Source organism: Cnephaeus nilssonii (genome assembly GCF_951640355.1).
Source record: "Cnephaeus nilssonii genome assembly, chromosome: 11".
Classification (NCBI taxonomy): Eukaryota; Metazoa; Chordata; class Mammalia; order Chiroptera; family Vespertilionidae; genus Cnephaeus; species Cnephaeus nilssonii.
The window spans coordinates 45,672,130-45,692,837 of NC_137082.1; the positions used below are offsets into that span (position 1 = coordinate 45,672,130).

A 20,708-nucleotide genomic window follows, 5' to 3' on the forward strand; every position below is an offset into this window, starting at 1 on the left:
TCTCTGGCACGATGGACAGTCCCTCTATCTAGAGCCTCCATATGATACTTGCAGCTAAGAATAGTCTGGAGGCATCCATGGATAATAATATCTGCTCAGCACACATCAGGCAGGCATCACAGAACTTCCTACCACAAGTCACACTCCCTAGTGAAATCCAGAGGAACATTCTGCTCTAGGTTCCACACCAACCTTCAAATACCAAACTCTGAGCCAGTTTACCAGAATGTATGTGTGCTCCTAGGCAGAGAAAAATAAAAACCGCATGCAGGAAAACGTGCCAAGTACACTATAAATAGGCTCCTCCTTTCCTTTCACCCCTTTTGGATTGTTCCTCCATTCCCATCGCTCCCTTCACTGTCTCCTGCATTCCCCCAAGCAATGCAGCTGTGATAGAAAATAGAACTATACCCTATTATCTTCCTTTCCAATAAATATGGTGGAGAAATGAGGGGAACATTTATAAGGAGAAACAAAAGAGAACTAGAAACTGATGAAGCAACACCAGACTCTAACTGATCCAGACCCCTTGTGCCTGGGGCAGGGAGATGGACATCTCACTCATCGTAGTTATTCTCGGGTTTCTACACCAACATAAGTGGGAAGAGGTGCTTTCGCAGTAAATACTTCACCAGTAATATTTTCACTTTATTGTCCATTGTTATCCCACTAATTTGAGGCTTTCTTTTCTTTTCTTTTTTTTGTTTTCTTAAGAAGAAGCACTCTAATTACTTCCATTTGGCAGATTAGAGAAGAGATTAAGTAAGGAAACTGTGAGTTACAATTTGTCAGAATTCAGGTCTCCACATGTGGACAGACATGGAAAATGTGAGTAATTAAAGAATGCAGGCAAAACCTTGCTCATCTGTTTCTCTGTCTTTTGATTTGAGCTTCTGGCCACAATGAACCTGAAAGGAAGAGTGTAAGGGCTTGTGAAAGCGAATCAAAGGGGTGGGGCTAAGAAGAGGGAGGTGTTGCCATTTTTTTTTTTTTTAAGTTCCTACAGTTAAAAGTTACTTAACTCAGCCACAATTTCTTACTTTAGGAACAAATTTCCACTTCTGCTCCAGAGGAAGAAAACAAGGTATTGTAAATACTTCTTTGTTTAAAAATGTTTAGTTATGTTTTCCTTCTTTGTTGAAGTGCCTAGCTCAATAACAAATGAGCAAGAGCCCCAGAGTCAGAAATAGTAAATAGAGCTCCATTTCCCGGGAATTCTGTGCAAGTCAGAGAGATTTAATCCCGAGCTGGTTCAACGTTTCTACTGGAAAGAGGGCTAAGGGGGAGAGAGCATTCATTTTCAAAGAAGCTAGAAAAATAGTTTTATCAAGATTGTGAAACTATGAATGGAGTTTTTTTCAGTCACATTTCTGCATTTGCTACTTCTGTATCTATCATCCTAGGCAGAGAAATAGAATCTTCTCAGAATAATTGAGCCCAAATCATTCACTTGGCAACATGAATTTTATCCTAGTCATTAATATGTGGGACTAATGGCTTGACTCTCTACACTCCTGTTTTGGCCACCATACCATGAGCCATTAACTTTCCTCTCTTTCATCAAATAATATAAATCCCTCCCCCACTCCCAACCTTATACTAGGTGCTCATCATAAAACACCCCAAGCTATTACTTCCTTGGGAAAACAGCATTAGGTGGATATAGACATGCTGGGGGGTGAGGAGATGTCATCTTCTGATATGCTCAATTCTATGAAGTAGATGAAACCATTGTCAGGATCATGAGGAAGTCAAGGGACTTTGGACCTCCTCTTGTGGAAAAGGGCACGAGACTCCTTCCCATGCCATCCTCTTCCTCATCATTTCTCTTTTCACCCTCCTACTGTCCATCTTCTTTCATAACCTGATTCCTTGATTTACCATTAAAATCTTAGCGACAATGAAATACAATGACAAAAGCAAGTGTATTCAGAATCCAGAGAACGGGATTGTAGTGATAACTCTGCTATGAGATAGCTATACCTGCTGGTCGGCACATTTAACTTCTCTGGGCCTTAGTGTCCTAGCTGATAAAATGAGGTAATTGGATTAGAGGGACTCTGAAATTCTTTCCAATTCTGATATGTAAGAGTATGTGTATTTACAATGAGACATTCTGATGAAAGACATAATCATTTTCTTATTTTCATAGTTCCCTAGATTATCCTCTAAGACCCTTTAACCCTTTACAGATTGAGCAAAAGAGCATTTCATTCTGAAAAAGGCACAATAGGCTTCTGATTTAAGGATTTATAGTCTTCTCTGAAAAAAAATTGTACAACCTTTATATGGACAAACTATTTCCTGTAAAATTGCATCCTGAAATTTTGCATCCTTCAGAAAACACTTTCCACTGTTGGGTTAAACTTTACTAATGACTGGCTTAGCACTTCTGTGAATTTCTGTGGAAAAAAATTTTTTTCTGTTGTATATGAGCTACTATATCTGGGCTACATTTGATATATTAATAATGATATTAATGAGAGAATTCATGAAGTGGGAGATAACTGAATATCAGCTTTCTACAAGAAATTAGCTCTTTCATTGGAGAGAATTATTGTTTGTAGGAATTTGTTATAAGTAACTAAATTCTAGAATAACTAGTTATAAAGATAAAAATCCCAGACCCTAAGGTAGTATTTTCTCTTCTACCTTCATGGTGAATATGATTTGGCTAACCAGCCAAACATTTTCCATATGAATGTAATGCATGAGTTCTAAAAAGATAAAGTAATACATAGCAGCAAAGAAAGCATTATCTGAATAAATATCACCCTAAAGGAAAGAGAGAGGTTATTTCCAAGTTGACATTGAATCTGATAAGAAACAAAACACTCACAGGAAAGTTTCTAATGTTTTATGAGGGTGTAGCATTACTATAAAACTAAACTTTTTTTCTTTTTTCTTTTCCTTTAATCAACAATGTCAGCCTAGGATTAGCGTCAGCCTCTGGAATACACAGGATCTGGAACTAGGACATGATTTAGAGGCTGGGAAGCTGTTTTGTTAAGTACAAGACTGTGGCTAGGAATAATTTCAATGGTATCACTTAATCCCAGTTGTGATGAAACCAAGACTTTGCCTACACATGCCTCTCCCTTGATTCAACTATTTGACTAGGGAGAACTGGTTTTTCTCAAGTTCTCACTCTAGTTTCCTCAGAGTGTCAGTGGAAGACTCAGTCCTAGACAATATTTTAGGAGGTTCCAGGCCCAGGCATTTGATTTATTTTTAGTTATTTAACAAGGTTGAGAAATTATTTGACTATAAAGTGACAGTAAATTAAACTGCTATTTTTTAAAATAGAGACCCAGTTCGAAAAGACTTAAATTCAAATGTTAGGGTAACTAAAGGTGATAGTTAGAAGTTGAATATAATATCAAAAGAGAGAGAGAGAAATCCTGAGTTCCTTTGTTCAAGAAGACCAGTTTCAGAAGGTCACGAGTCAGTGAGAATAAAGGCAAAAGAAATTCTTGGTTTCTCTACTTTTATACAAGCATTTCCCATTAAATTGTGCATGATTTCAAGTTAAAGTAGCTAAAAAAAAAAAAAAAAAAAAAAAAAGGTAGCTAGAGCCCAACAATGAACATGATGAACAAAGTGTTTCTATGAATCCATTTTGTGCAAAGTGTGATTACTAGTTATGGTATGTATGAAGTAGCATAAGAAAATTTCGCTCTGGAAGAACTTACCCTGGAGTTGGAAAGTCAGAAATAGAACTAGCAGTGTGACAAATGTCAAGTACGTGGCCAGAGCTATGTTATGGGACCTGGTGGCAGACATGCTCCTGTTCACCCCAAAGGTCAGGAAAAGCTTTCAGGGAAAAGGAGGTACTTGGACAGAGTTTGGATTTCAATAGAATAAAGGAGGAGAAAAGGCATTCTAGAAAACAGGAATATCAGATATAAAGTGATAAATAAGGTTAAGAAATAAAAATATGATGAAAGTGGGTGAGAAAAAGTACAAAGTTGATGAGATGCATCCATATTCCTCATTTTCTGTGCAAAGTCAGCAGTAGTGCAGTGTACTGAAAAGAGGCACTGGCTGAGAGGGGGACCTGGTTCCATTGCCACTTTTATCATGACTGTCTGATCAAGGAGCTGCTGACACACCAGAACCCAACTATTTTCTGATGTACATCAGCACTAAAATTTGAGACAATTTTCTTAAACACCCTGGACTTCAGTTTTCTAATATGTAAAATAATAATGTTGGACTAATATGTTTTTAAAGCCCATAAGTCCATTTAGGTCTTATGAATACAAATTGGATAATATATATTTGTGTCATTTCACTGAATAAAGTTAAAAAATAATATATAAGCTAACAAATTGTTTTACAAAAGTAAAATGAATGGAAAGAATTATTAAAATTATTAACATGGTCTCTCTTTCTCTACTTTTTTTTTTTTTTTTAGATTTTCCCAATGGATTCTCTAACAAAATCAATCAATCAATTTGCCCTGGAATTTAGCAAAAAGCTAGCTGAATCTGCTGAGGGTAAAAATATTTTCTTTTCTCCTTGGGGCATTTCAACCTCCTTAGCCATGGTGTATTTGGGCACCAGATGTACCACTGCATCCCAAATAGCCCAGGTGAGTGGCAAAGCTCAGTCACCCTCTCTTGCCTTAAAACAAAATGTTTTCTTTGCCTTTTACCTTCATTTTTCTCCCAAATTCCAGATAGCTCACATTTTATAACCATAGCCTCCAAAACAAAAGATGCACTTTAAAAAGTTTTCTAGCCTGGCCAGCGTGGTTCAGTGGTTGAGTATTGACCTAGGAGTCAGGAGGTCAAAGTTCGATTTTTGGTCAGGGCATATGCCTGGGTTGTGGGCTTGATTCCCAGTGTGGGGCGTGCAGGAGGCACCTGATCAATGATTCTCTTTCCTCATTAATGTTTCTATCTCTCTCTCCTTCTCTCTTCCTCTCTGAAATAAATAAAAAATATATTTACAAAAGTTTTATAGATCATAAAAAGAAGTCTGGGAAAGGAAGTTGATCTGCTAGGAAAACAATTTAAGAACTTGTGTTCTCTAGCAAAATCATACACAGAGATGATGAGTTTATCAAGTTTGGTTCAGCATCAAAAATTATTTTATTTGGATTATCAAGACATTTCAAGAAGTAATGGCTCAAACATTAAATAGTAGAATTAGTATGTTTTGAATTTCAGAAGGATTCTCTTGAAAACACAAATAGAAAAGTTATTTTGGTTCTTTGTACCTTGGTTGTTTCTTTTTTCAATCCCTATTTGTCTTGATGAATCTAAAAAGCCTATTTGGAGCATGAAAATGCAAAAAATATTATTGTATAAGCAATTAATAATTTGGTATATGCATCCTCAAAACATAGTGTATGTATGTATGTGTAAGCATAGATAAATAACATAATAAAATAGCCACATATATGTGTATGCATGCATAGGTAAACTTATACATATATGTGTGTGTATTTTAAATAAAAATAACCACCCCTCCCCAAAAAAAAATCCAGCCCTAAATCATACAACAATGGAAAGACCAAATGACAGAATTTCCACCCAAGAAGGTGTGCCAAATAAGGATATGGGTACAGCCAGTAATTCTGGGTAAGACAGGCAGAATATATATTCTGTGAGTTTAGGTTTAGGCTATCAACTTTATTCTTATAGTTCACAAGATACTATGGGGTTTAAAACAGCAACAACAGGATCATGGTTAAAAATTAATTATCAGAGGTTTAACCATTCAGCGATAGACTTAATCTTAGGTGAATTTCACTTTGGGTCTGTTTCATATAAATATATTGCTGGGTGTTTCTTGCCTTTGTGTTATTTCATATCTATTTAAATATTAACAGCTTCAGTGTGCACCCCTTTTCCCTATGGCAAATGGTCCCTGTGCTGTTACTGTGTGTCAGCAGGAGCTTTGGTCAGACTTTGTTCCTCATTGTGAGCTGGGTCAGGATGTGGGAGATGGAATTATCGCCTTGTTTTTTTACTGTTGTACAATTCAGGGGAAACAAGGGCGCCCACATCCTTCCTATTAACCTGCAAATAAAACTCTGGGGTGTAAATAAAGAATGCATTCATATGTCAAGTGGTGATAGACAATGGGAACAAAAGCACTAACCTTGGAAAAACAACAATTAAAACCCCTGCATTTTCCAGATAATTGGGTGGTGACTTTTGCTTAAATTGCTAATTGGACTCAATTGAACACCTAGCCTTCTTTTCAAAGCAACCATAGATAAAAATGAAACTTGGGAAACAAGATAATTTTACCTCTAAGGGCATTTTCAACATCATTCTAAATGTTCTATATAAAATATTAAAATAAAGAGCAACTTAAATTAGTCTTCTAAAAATTTTATTTAAAAGCAACTTTTTTTAAAAAAATATTGATTTTAGAGAGAAAGGGAGATGGAGAGAGAGACAGAAACATCAATGATGAGAGAGAATCATTGATCAGCTGCCTCTGCATGCTCCACGCTGGGGATGGAGGTCACAACCCAGGGATTGAGCTCACAACCTGGGCATGTGCCCTGATCAGGAATTGAACTGTGACCTCCTGGTTCATAGGTCCACACTCAACCACTGAGCCATGCTGGCTGGGCTAAAAGCAACTCTTGACTTACTGTACTAGTTCAGCTAACATACTGTTAAGTCAAATCAGAACCCCCTTGGTTCATTAATTATATGTTTTGTAGCAATGTATTTATCAAGGTCTGTTTGATTATTTCTCTGCAAAGTGCACTCACATATTGTCTTTTTATTGAAATCACAGGTGCTTCAATTTAACAGAGATCAGGACATCAAATCTTATCCTGAAGGTGAAAAGAAAAGGAAAACGGTATATTTTATATTTTAATATCCATTTGCTGATAAGGGGGAAACCACTTTTAGCACCTGCATGATAATGGCTAATTTAAGCAAACTTTACTGGGTAAATATTCTTAGAAACACATGTTAAATTTTTTTCATAATACAAAATGTCTACACTTTTTGGAAGGGTTATCTTTTTTAACCTTATCTCTTCTCCTCTTTTGCTTCCCTTTCAAAACTGCTCTACTTTCAAAATTATTTCTGCTTTTGCAAAATAACTGTTAAGAAAACGATGCCCTCAATCATTTTTTATGTTTTTGTCCTGATAAATTAGAGAAAACATTTATCTATTTTATAATTAATTTCATCTTTTTGTTCACAATACACCAAATCATTTCATTTAGTTGTAGGTTGTTCTTATATATATATGATTCTTGTTCATTGTTTTTATTCGATTAATCCCTTTTCTTTGAAAGGACTTCAACTTGGGGAAGACTGAAGAAATATACTCCGATTTCCAGACACTCATCTCCGAAATCAACAATCCCAGTAATGCCTATATACTTAAAACAGCCAATGGGATATATGCAGAAAAAACGTACCCATTTCTCAATGTAAGTGCAAATATGTTATTTAAAGCTGATGGGAAAGAAAGAGCCATGTGAGATCAATCAATGAACTCTTTGTACATTTCTTTAGGGATCCCAGGGACAACCTTAAGGTGGTCAGCATTTCTGGTAAACAATCATTTAGACCAACCAGTAAGTGTCTAGTTGTAAAGAAAACCAATAATGGGTCTCAAACCAGGTCTAGTGATCAGATCTTTATCCAAAGTAGTAATATATAAATGTGATTTATATAATCTGTGTGCCAACATTTGTTTCATGGGAAATGGAGTAAAATATGTAGAGTATGGACGTAGGGTAAATCTGAAGGAGCAGAGGGCGATGTTGGCCACAGGAATATGCCTGGAAACTGTGTAATGGAGAGCAAAGCTGACATTTGGAATCAGACAAGTCATTTTCCATCTTGACTTTAGAGATTTTGGAAGATTCTTAACATGGGATAATATCAACTTTGCCCCTTCTTGAGTGGTTGGAATCCCATGGAGCAGGCCATGACTTCATCCTCAGTTCAGACTCAAGGGCTTCTCAGAGGGATCTACTCAGGAGCCAGGACAAGCATTTACTTGTCTCTTATTTGTCCATTACATCTTTGACACATTTTAGAAAGGAGCAGGAGGACAGAGGGGTCCAGTGGGCAAAAAGCAAAGACATTGGGCAGGGTGGAGGGATAGCAATAGAGTCAATAAACCTATCTTGAGATTTCAAGCAGTAATGTCAGAGCTGTGGTTGCAGACCTCCCTTCTATACCCTGAGTTTTGCATGGCTAGTGAGTGCCCAGCAAAATTTACAGAGGAGGAGTGTAGCCTTTGACCAAAACAGGAGTGTGAAAGAGAGAAGGGAGCAGTGTGTGTGTGTGTGTGTGTGTGTGTGTGTGTGTGTGTGTATAATTGTTCTTCTACCTAACTTTTTGATAACCTAAATAGACTTGATTTCTCAGTTTTGGAAAAACCCTACAAAAGGAAATTTTTCCTGTATCTTTCAGAAATATTTAGAAGACATGAAAGCATACTTTGGTGCAGAGCCACAGCCTGTGAACTTTTTGGGAGCTTCTGACCAAATCAGAAAGGAGATCAACTCTTGGGTTGAAAGCCAGACTGAAGGTAAGCTGTCACCAAGGTGCCCGTCTGCGTGCTCTCTCCAAGCAATGGTTTAAAAAAATATTTTTTATTGATTTCAGAGATTAAGGAAGAGATAGAAAGAGATAGAAACATCCCACACTGGGGATGGACCCCACAACCTAGGCATGTGCCCTTGATTGGAATCAAAATGGGGACCCATCAGTCCGGGGGCTGACACTCTATCCACTGAGCCAAATGGGCTAGGGACAAGCATTGTTTATTGTTACACTGTCCACAGTGTTATTGAAATTAACTCTGCCTCCCCTGAAGGATCCCATGCATAATAGCTCTAGTTTTAGCTTTGAATAAATAACATATAAAAGGCCCACTCATAGTTGTTACTCAGAATATTAATGTTCATTGGAGTGAATTTAGGAAATTGGCAGCCCTAAATTCTCAGTTCCTTTTTCATGTAACTAGTGACTCAAAAGCCATGGTGAGGCAAGAGTGACCATTATATTGAACTCATTCCTGATTTGGAGTTATCCAAAAGTTGATTCTTTTAGAATTAGAATTAGCTAGCATTTACTGGGTACCAGTTTACAAGAGGACCAAATAGGACTATAGAAGGAAAAGCCCATTGTAATACACAACTCAAATTCAACATGATAGAGATGGAAGAATGGTAAGGGGTAGAAGAGTAGTAAAGGACTGAACTAGATCTCTGGTCTTAAATTTTTAGCCCAGTGTCTGGTATGTTGTCTGGAAGACAGTTGGAAACCCTACAGATAGGAAGGCTAGGAGCAAATAACTAATCTGCTACCTTTTCACCCAGCAAAGCCTTTCAGACCTGAGAGGAGACCTGTCATCAGATGCAACATAGCTTGGTCCTTGTCATGCTTCCCCAGTGTAGATTGACACACTCCAGGGGCATGATAACTGTCTAGATGACATAGCTGTCCTGGAAATCTTCCTGTGATGACAAATGTGCCATAAATCTGCATTGCCCAATTTGATATGGTCACATGTTCTATCCACATGTGACCAGAGATGATTTGAAATGTGGCTAACTCAACAGAGGAACTGAATTTTTTAACTTTAGTTCATTTTAATGAATTTAATTTAAATTTAAGTAGACTTGTGTGTCTGGTGGCTACCATATTCGACAACACAGATGCTATGTTTTAGAAGAACTGAACAAACACTTTAAATTATGGAGGAAAGAGTAAACTTCAGATTATGGTCACCATATGGTCAAAATACAGAATGGGCACACTTTGAAAAATCCTCTGTTGTCATAGCACTCATCAAGTGAGAGGTCCCCAAAATTATGCCCACCCTGGACATGGTCAGAATCTTTTAAGTCCCTGTTTCCCTAATTTCATGTCTACATTCCTCCCGCTGGCTCTGTGGATTCTATTTCTTAGAAGTGGAACCTTCCAATGAGGAAGAAAGTTGAAATTTTTCTGTATGTTATTTTACACATTGGACACAAATATCTGCTATCTGGGGGCCATTCAACATCAATTTAAGTAAAGAACTGACCAGCTGTTCAGGAACTTTGATTTTGTTGCATCCTTATGGAGACAATGCTAGGAACTCTTTGGCATGCCTAAATTCTAGCTGAACCACTTGAAAGAAGCTTCTTTCCTTAACCCTTCAAATAGATCTTTTTCCAAATAGCCACATGGACTACTGGGACACAGGGCATTCAGAGTCAAATTCTCAAAGATAATACCAGTCATCTGTTGCTACAATTTTTTTTCTAATTTGTTTTCCTTATAGTCTATAAGCTCCTAAAATGTGAGGAATTGGGAAAAGTTATTGTGTGCATATTTGTGATCTCAAAATCTATCACGCACTTGGCAAATTGGACCCTCTAGTGTCACATTAATATGTGCCCAGCAGGACTTACCAGTAACCTGAATATCTGTGAAGCCAATGTCCTTCCCATTACCTAGAGCTACCAAGGATGCGTGCAATGAGCAAGCCAGTAGGTGGCACTTTAACTCTGAAGAGGATAGCAGAACATTTCTTAGAAGAGTCAGTTTGCTCTGCATTACTTTGAAGTTGTCTGTAAGTACATTTTGTACATCCTTTGTCAAATAAATTAACAACACGGCTGTGGATTCAAGAGGCTATGCTCCTTGAAAACCTATGAACCCTGAGAACAAGGCAATGAAACTTAAGTCAACTGGATGTCAACTAACTTGAGATCAACCTGTGTAAACTGCAGTCCTCAATATGCTCTCTATTTGCATCTGCAACTCTATCAAATGATAGAATAATTAATTTAGTATGACACAGAGCTTAAAAAAACCCTTCTGTGCAAAAAACCATATTTAAAAAATGACACATGACTCCCCAGGTTAAGTCATCAAAAAATTTTCAAATTAAGTTTAATATACTGTCTTTAATCAGATAGAAAAACAAATATGAAAGTTTCAGACAATCTTCACATCAGCATTGAAAAACAAATTTATAGTTAATTTATAAAACCTAAAAGTCTGTTTCGGGGGTGGTGGTGTTTGTTTTGTTTTGTTTTAAGTAGGCATGTTCAAGCCACAACTCAGATCTAGTGGAATCTCTAGAAGTGCTGCCCTTAGAACTTTTAAATAAAGCTGCACAGTGTTTGGGAGATGCCCCTGTAAAGACTGTAGCGGTTGAGGGGTATGTTGGAGCCCATAGGAAAGGCTCACAAGAGCCAGTTCGCATCTCTTCAGGGGTTAGGACTTGAGGTATCTTTTTTGGAGGATACAAACCCACAATGGTAGTGTTCTAAAAAAATCCTTAACCTAAATATTATCTTTAAGGAAACATCAGACAAATTTGAACTGAGAATTGATGGACATTCGTTTTGTTTTTTTTTTAAATATATTTTTATTGATTTCAGAGAGGAAGAGAGAGATAGAAACATCCATGATGAGAGGGAATCATTGATTGGTTGCCTCCTGCATGCCCCCTATTGGGGACCGAGTTCACAACCCGGCATGTGCCCTTGACTGGAATCGAACCTGGTACCCTTGAGTCCTCAGGTCAAGGCTCTATACACTGAGCCAAACCGGCTAGGGCTGATGGACATTCTTATACAACTTTTTCAAAAGTATCAAGGTCATGGAAGACAAGCATTGACTGAGAAACTCTCCTAGATTAAAGAGGACTAACAACTAAGAGGAAATGACAACTAAACACAGCTTGAGATCTTGGATCGATTTCTAGTTCAGAAAAATAAGTTATTGGAACAACTGATAAAATTTGAATAAGAACTGTTCATAGTATTCTCCCAAAGTTAACTTCCTGGTCTGGCTGGTGTGGCTCAGTGGTTGAGCATCAACCTATGAACCAGGAGGTCTCAGTTTGATTCCCGGTCAGGGCACATGCCTGGGTTGAGGGCTCAGTCCCTGGGAAGGGGCTTGCAGGAGGCAGCTGATCTATGATTCTCTCTCATCATTGATGTTTCTATCTCTCTCTGCCTCTCCCTTCCTCTCTGAAATCAATAAAAATATATTTTTAAAAAGATGACTTCCTGGTTTGGATTATAATATTTCATAATCATCATTTTTGTAAGTGTGTATTTCATCGAGATCTAACTATACCATTTGAAATTTGTCCTTTTTCTCTTGTAGGAAAAATCCTGAATCTCCTACCTGATGATGCTGTAGATTCTGCAACCAGAATGGTCCTGGTGAATGCCCTTTACTTTAAAGGAACCTGGGAACATCAATTCTTAGTCCAAGACACCACAGAAAAGCCTTTCAGAATAAACAAGGTAGGAATCATTTAATAATCAGTATGGATTTTCATGTGGCATTGTAAAGGGGATCCTATTTTAAATTCACTCCTTTTTAAAAATATATGTTCTTATAAAGTATGGCTCTTACTAGGGCACAGATGGCTAAAGTGAGCATTCCCTGTTTCATCCCACCTTGAAATTTCCTTTTCTCTAAAAATAGACTATTCACATATTATCATTCAGTCCTCACTACAACTACAGTAAGCTAGAGAAATAAGTTATATTTATTTCCCAGGTGAGCAATACAGTGTGGTTAAGTGACTAAGAAGTCTACTAGAACCGAAAGTCTTCACTATTACTTCTGTTTTTGTTCTGCTAAACTTATACTATCTTCTACCAAAAAAAAAAAAGAAATAAAAATTTAAATCACCTCTCTCAATAAGGTTTCTATTCGTGCTAGGACATAGCACACTTGTTTTTGTACTAGGAACCCACTACAGCAAAAAAAAAGGGAAACAAACATAAGATGAAAGATACATCTCATAGAATCCAAGGGCCAGCAGGTGGCTGGAACTTGGGACTTGAGTGGAAACAAGGATCCAAATGTTGTCAGGATTCATTCTCTATCTTTTCACCTGTTTCTCCCATCATTGGTCTCTCAAGTTGAGGTCTAACTTCCTCTTCTTCCCAGTTGGCAATGGCAGAACCTGGCTACCCACACACCTCTTCCATTCGCAAGACAGTCTAATAGATCTCATTCCAAATTCCTGGGAAAGGAACTGATTGGGCAAAGTTTGCTAAAGTTGTTTAATTCTGGGGTGGGACATCTCATACAAACAGTGCTGCTGAGGACCTATTGCTGAAATCCTGTGGAAGTATGCAACAAGCAGTTCCCAATCAGTGGGATAATAATGGGAAAGGCTAACCAGAAATGAGCTACATAGTCACCTTAGTAGGAATTTTCACTTGCAAGTGAGAGGAAAGCATTCCAAACTAGCTCCAGTAAACTGTGAATTGTGTTAGCATTGACTCATGTAAATAAGAGAAACTGACATGTCCTAGAGTGGCACCTCTAGAGTCTCAAAACATAATCTCAGTTCTCTCTCTCTCTCTCTCTCTCTCTCTCTCTCTCTCTTTCTCTTTCTCTTTCTCTTTGAGGAGGTGTCTGTTCAGATCTTTTGCCTATTTTTAAAATTGGGTTGTCTTTATTACCACTGAGTTTTTTAGAGTTCTTTGTAAATTTTGCATACCAGTTCTTTATCAGGAATATTTGCTCCTTGTCTATTGCTTATCTCTTTATTCTCTTAGTGAATTTCCATTTTTATGATACTGAAACACTTTCTCAAAATGTTTGCCTTTGAAACACACTTTATTCAGTGTATGAATCATTGGCACTTACATAGTTTGCATAAGATTATATATTCTTTTAAGTATTTGATAGAATCAGCAACTATGATATATACATATTGCCACAATAATGTTAGAGAATGAAACTCCCATATCACCTGTTAATGATGCTATCCTGTAGAAGACATATTTCCAGAAAGCAAAGTCTGAATAACTTTATTTAGTATTTAACAGAGGATCACCAATTTGGCCCATGCCCCAGACTCCTGGGGACCAGTGATGATAAAGAATGAAGGATTTGGTGGAACACCTCCTCAGTGACTTTACTACTTATTTTCTATAGACTACAAGCAAACCAGTGCAAATGATGTCGATGAAAAAAAAGCTTCCCGTTTTTCACATAGAAAAGCCACAAGCAACCGGCCTTCAACTCTACTATGAAAGCCGTGCCCTCAGCCTGTTCATACTGCTGCCAGAAGACATCAGTGGGCTGGATCAGGTAAGACATCATCTGTCTGACATGAGGATGATTCTGGTGTTTACCCCCATTGTAACATGGCCTCTCTGTCTCCTACCTTGTAGAGGAAGGCAACCAATACCATTTCAGCTTTACAAAACTCTGTAGGGATGATATGGCTATTTCTTAGAAAGTGTCAGTAATTGATAGACACCTGCAGCCTGGGGTAGTCCCACAAACAGCAACACAAACAACAGATACAGATATTCTTTGTCAGTCAAAAAGTTGTGTGGATTGATCATTCAGGTCTTCTCCCTCTGGTAGGGACTATCTAATGGGAAATTATTATTATTATTATTTTTGTTAATTCTCACCCAAGAGTATTTTTCCATTGATATTTTTGAGAGAGAGAGAGTGGAAGCCTCCCTATCTTACCTTGTAAGAAGAGTCACATTCTTACAAGATAAGCCTTTCTAAGAGTGCAGGTTCCTAAGGGAGAGACTGAGAGAGAGAAACATCGATGTAAGAGAGACACATCCATTGGTTGCCTCCTGCACGTGTTCTGACTAGGCCTGGGGATTGAGCCTGCAACTGAGGTTACTAGCCCTTGCCCGGAATCGTACCTGAGACCCTTCAGTCCATGGTCCGAGGTTCTATCCACTGAGCAAAACTGGCTAGGGTGGGAGATTAATTTTTTAATCACCTGCATTAAAGTAGCATTAGGTGTACATTTTAAAACAGTAAATTTACTTCCAAAAATTGTAAACATATTTTTATCATGTAAACAGTCTTCAGAAGAAATAGTCTATATAAGTATCATCTTCAAGTATTATTTATTTATCAGCCAAATTTCTATTAAGCCTGATATAACTTTGGTCAGATGACATGCCTGAGCAATGCATGTCTAAACTGAACATTGATTTCTCCACACCAAGTGGCCAGTCTTTCTTTGCACAGTGCCTAATTTTTTATCTGTGCTAGATTTTTTTATACTTAGATGTTTTCAGGGTCCTGCTATTATGTAGAAAATATTTTTCCACTGTATCATAAAATTTTTGAAACAGGAGAGGATGGTAAAAATAAGACCACATGTGGACACTAAACCGTGAGAGTCACAATCTTCCAAGATAAGCCTTTCTTCCTAATGGTGCAGGTTCCTGAACTTAAGATATTGTCACATTATTATTGTACTAGAGGCCAGATGCACGAAATTCATGCACTGGGGGTTGTCCCTCAGCCCAGCCTGCACCCTCTCCAAACTGGGACATTCCTCTCACAGTCTGTGACTGCTGGCTCCTAACCGCTCGCCTGCCTGCCAGCCTGATCACCCCCTAACCACTCCCCTGTTGCCCTGATTAACACCTAACTGCTCCCCTGCTGGCCCGATCACCCCCAACTGCCCTCCCTGCTGGCCCAGTCTCCCCCAACTGCCCTCCTCTGCTGGCCAATTTGGTTCTGATTGGTCTGATTGGTCAGTTTCTATGCCAGTCAGCGTCAAAAGCTCTGCCTCCTAAGCAGCCATTGGCTCCTCACAGTTGACCCAGATTTGGTTCTGATTGGTCAGTTTCTATGCTAGTCAGTGTCTCTAGGTCTATCAATGGGGCCTGATCAGAAAGGCAGGGTTGATCAGCAGCCCCGGTGGAGGCCTGGAGAGAAATGGAGGGTCAACTGCTGGCCAGGCCTGGAAAGAAAGAGAGAGGCAAGGGCTGATCAACAGATGCCACAGAGGCTACAGATAAGACCCTGCTTCTCTCTTCAGGCCTCTCTCCGGGCCTGAGTCGCAACCCCCTCTGCAGTCAGTGCTGGGTCACTGTGCCTGCAGCTGTAGTAGTCAGTGATGGGTCGCAGGCAACCCAACGCTGACTGCAGGACTGACTTCCGGTTGGTGGAGCCTCTGGTCATTGTGGATGTGATGGACCCAGGATTTTTATATATTAGGATGTCATTTACAAGTATGTCATTGACAGCAAAACTTTGGTCTAGAAAACTCACAAAGTAACAAAAGCACATACTTTGAAACAAACAGGTTATTAAAAATCTCAAAAACTGTTTTTCTCCACATACACATATGCATATATACATACATATATATTTATTATTTTAAAATTTATAACATAAAGAGGAGAAAAAGCACCCTCAAAATCACTATAAAAATAGTCATTACTCAGGAATAGATGGTGATGGAAGGAGACTTGACTTGGGGTGGTGAACACACAATACAATATACAGATGATGTATTATAGAATTGTATACCTGAAACCTATGTAAGTTTATTAACCAACTAGAAGCCCGGTGCACGAAATTCGTGCAAGGCGGGGGGTTGTCCCTCAGCCCAGCCTGTACCCTCTCCAATCTGGGACTCCTGGAGGGATGTCCGACTGCCCGTTTAGGCCCGATCCCACCAGGATCGGGCCTAAACGGGCAGTCGGACATCCCTCTCACAATCCAGGACTGCTGGCTCCCAACTGCTTGCCTGCCTGCCTTCCTGATTGCCCCTAACCGCTTCGGCCTGCCAGCCTGATCACCCCCTAACCACTCTGCTGCCAGCTTGGTTGATGCTTAACTGCTCCCCTGCCAGCCTGTTTGCCCCCAACTTCCCTCCTCTGCCAGCCTGGTCACCCCTAACTGCCCTCTCCTGCAGGGTTGATCACCTCCAACTGCCCTCCCTTGCAAGCCTGGTCCCTCTCAACTGCCCTCCCTTGCAGGCCTGGTCCCTCACAACTGCCCTCCCTTGCAGGCTGGGTGCCTCCCAACTGCCCTCCCCTGCTGGCCATCTTGTAGTGGCCATCTTGTGTCCACATGGGGGCAGGATCTTTGACCACATGGGGGCAGCTATATTGTGTGTTGCAGTGATGATCAATCTGTATATTACTCTTTTATTAGATAAGATAGAGGCCTGGTACAGGGGTGGGGGCCAGCTGGTTTGCCCTGAAGGGTGTCACAGATAAGGGTGGGGGTTCCCTTGGGGTGTGGGGCGGCCTGAGCGAGGGGCCTGTGGTGGTTTGCAGGCTGGCCACACCTCCTGGCAACCCAAGGGGAGGCCCTGGTATCTGGAATTTATTTTCATTCTACAATTGAAACGTTGTAGCCTGGGGCGGCAGCCATTTCTGGGGTGGCAGCCATTTCTGTGGCAGTTAATTCACCTTCTACAATTGAAACTTTGTAGCCTTAAGCGGGTGAGCCCGGCCAGGGTGTGCGGAAAGCTTTGCTTCCCCTGTTGCCGCCGGCAACCCTGGCCTGCTCTCTCAAGCTCTATTCTGCCGCCATTTGTTTGAATTTGTTTACCTTCTATAATTGAAACTTTGTAGCTTGAGTGGAGGCTTAAGCCTGCAACGGCTATGGAAAGCTTGGCTTCCTCTGTTACCTGGGAAACCTTGCTCTCTGTGGCTGTAGCCATCTTGGATTGGGGTTAATTTGCATACTCGCCCTGATTGGCTGGTGGGCGTGGCTTGGCTGGTGGGCGTGGCTTGTGTAGCAGAGTGATGGTTAATTTGCATATTACCATTTTATTAGAGAGGATGTTTCCAATAAATTTTTAAAAGTCATTACTCTTAAGATTTGGAGATTTCCCTATCTTTTTTGTTTTTTTCTTTCTTTCTTTGCATTGTTTATGGTTACTAAATTCATACTGTTGTAATTATAGACATCTTATTCTATCTCGGATTTTATGTTAAAAAAATTGTCTCCCATGTTAATAAAATGAATGGTTTTTGTGCCCTGGCATACAACTTGTCCTATAGTATATGCTTTTGTGTAGACAACATGTAAATTACATCTATTTTATGTATCTGAGTGTATTTTTCATCTTTTGCATATTATCATAGAAGTACTTTCATTTTGAATCAAGATAGAATTCTCTTACATCCTGAGAACCATCAATCTACAGAACAAAGATTCTGTAGGTCAACCATGTGAAGGATGTCGTGACACAAAGAATTTCCATACGTGTGTGTTTTGTTACCCTGGGTAATGGGAGTAATCATAATCCATCAATTATATAGAGATCTCACTCAACCAATATTTCCCACTCCATTTTGGAATTACTGACTTTTTGTCCCTTGTTCCACACCTGCAGCTGGAAAAGGCCGCCACCTATGAAAAGTTGAGTGAGTGGACCAGCGCAGACATGATGGAGATGTATAATGTGAAACTGCACCTTCCCAAGTTCAAGCTGGAAGAGTCTTATGATCTCAAGTCAGCCCTAAGCAGCATGGGGATGAGCGATGCCTTTAGCCAGAGCAAGGCTGATTTCTCAGGAATGTCCCCAGAAAAAAACCTATTTCTGTCCAATGTTTTCCACAAGTCCTTTGTGGAAATAAATGAAGAAGGTACCGAGGCTGCAGCTGGTAGTGGGAGTGAGGTGGGTTTTCGAATTAAACTCCCTTCCATTGAATTCAGTGCAGACCACCCATTCCTCTTCTTCATCAGGCACAACAAAACCAATAGCATTCTCTTTTATGGGAGATTCTGCTCCCCCTAAGCCTGCTTCCTTCTCATCAAACAAGAAGATGTGAAAAATACATCATAAGATGGAAAAACAATTATAATAAAAACTAATTTGCAGTCTAGATATTTTTCACATGTGAATATTAGCAAATAAATCTTGAAATAATGCATTCTAGTGATACTGTCATATCTTTATGGCTAGAAAAAATGGCAAATTTTATTTCTACCACTAGACATTTTTTCTTAATGTGGCTTTTATTTACATTTCAGAACTACTATGTTATTCAACTGAATGCCTTATAATTCTTGAGCTGTCTGGTCATGGTATTATCACTTATGTTTCACATGCATCATTTAATGAAGAAAAATCTTTATAAAGACGATATATTGATAAACAAGAATTTTTTAGAAGTATAATTTTGATAGTTCATAAATTACCACTGGAAAATTAAATCCCCCTTTTCTGTTATCTATTTAAAAATACAATGTTGACATTAATAGAAAAGCTCGTGAAAGCCAAATGAAATTTGGAATTTACTTAACAGCAATGTACCAATGTTGGCTTCTTAGTTTTCACAGATGTGTCTTCGTCATGTTAGATATTAGTGTCACCGGCAAAGGAGCAAGCTCTGAGCAGGGCCGGCCTGTAACGCGTGGGTTCTTGACTTTGTGCAGGAACGATTTCACAGTACAAGTCCAAGTAATTTTTAGAATATGTTTATTAAAGCTGGGAATATGAAACAAAGGGAGGTCTCAGGGGAGAAGAAGCAACAGGATAGAGCCTAGGTGAGTGCTTCGGCTCTATAGAAACTGCTTATTGGTAGTCTCACCAGCAGTTATTCTAATTTTAGAGATTGATTGTATCACTCTAGATTGCTTGTTTGACTTTATTTAACAAATGGAAGAGTGGGTCAGACCTGAACATTATTATATAAATTAGTACAAGAAAATGTATTAAACAAATGACTATGTCTTAGCTACAAAGATGGAAAATTTTAATATGTATGATATTTTATCATCTCTTTATGAAACATCTCACATTAAGTCACAATGAAAGAAATCACTTGTGGGGATTTTGCTGCCTGGCATTTTGCTTCCATAGGCCAGCTGTAGATTGTCCACACCTTCCTGTAATGGCAGACAGCTTCTGTGAGCTAGTTCTGACCTCCGGCAAATTTCTTTGCCACTGGCAGACAGCACATTTCTGTGTCAGCCATACCTTCAAAGAAGTCCGAATCTCAGCCCTGGGGCATTAAGTTGCCTGTAGGTAAAGGTGCTTCTTGTCTGTGAATGAGAAATCAACTATTTTTTTAAAGGATGTGGAGTGATCATTTTAAGAACATCTATTTGTGTATTTTTCCATCACTAGATGATTTTATTACTAAAAAAATTTAAAACTCTCATATATTCCAAAACTTCATAAAAATCTTCCAAACAGAAAACATTTGGTGAGCTTCAAACTGTAAAAATGTTAAAAACACAACATTTAGAAAAATTATCTTGCAGAAAGAACTGATTTTCAAGAGGATGAATGGTTTTTTACTAGTGAGATTTCAACTAGAAATACTTGCATAATTAGTATATGGATTGAAAAAAATAAAGTGTCAAGATTTATTAAGTAGAACCAAAGATACTTTTATTCCATTTAAATCAACCCATTTCCCCAGCAGCCTTTCTTCCTGACAGCCATCAATGATGCAAGTTTAGAAATAAACTGAACTTAAAACCAGGTCTTCAAATTAACTCTATTTCAAAGCCTTAAACTAAAATAAAAACAAACAAACAAGCAAATATTTAATTACACTGGTCTCATTAAATTTTTAAATTTTTGTAAGCAGAAAAAAAGTGTATTTCTAATAAAATGTTTATTTCTTATTCGTTTTAATTTCTGTTGATGTGTTTTATGGTGTTCATCATATATTAATAGTTAACATTAATATATGATGTTATATATTACACATAGTTATATACTACACATAGTTCACATAGGTACTGGGGGTGTATGCTCAACAATTGTTTTAATGGGGTACTCTACGCAGTTTGGAAACAAATGGCTTTAGGAACCATTTTTCACGTCTGGTTTTGCTTTTGGTTAATTTTCAAAAGCAAGTCTCAAAGTCCAAACTTTCCTTGCATGCACACACTGAGCAGGAATTCTGCGCATACTAACACAGGAAAATGAGCCAATCCCCCACTGGGTGAAGGACGGCACACTAGGCTCCCCGCCAACCCATCTGC

General features: G+C 38.7%; 1 protein-coding gene across 1 annotated transcript; it reads left to right on the forward strand.

The window, feature by feature from the left end:
* Positions 1 to 964: 964 nt before the first annotated feature.
* On the forward strand, positions 965 to 20,615 carry SERPINB10 (serpin family B member 10). Its single transcript, XM_079783379.1, has 8 exons — positions 965 to 1,084; positions 4,418 to 4,594; positions 6,766 to 6,831; positions 7,280 to 7,417; positions 8,412 to 8,529; positions 12,114 to 12,256; positions 13,911 to 14,066; positions 18,100 to 20,615. The coding sequence occupies exons 2-8, from the start codon at positions 4,427 to 4,429 to the stop codon at positions 18,502 to 18,504; spliced, it is 1,194 nt and encodes a 397-aa protein (XP_079639505.1). The 5' UTR covers positions 965 to 1,084; positions 4,418 to 4,426; the 3' UTR covers positions 18,505 to 20,615.
* The last annotated feature ends 93 nt before the right edge of the window (positions 20,616 to 20,708 follow it).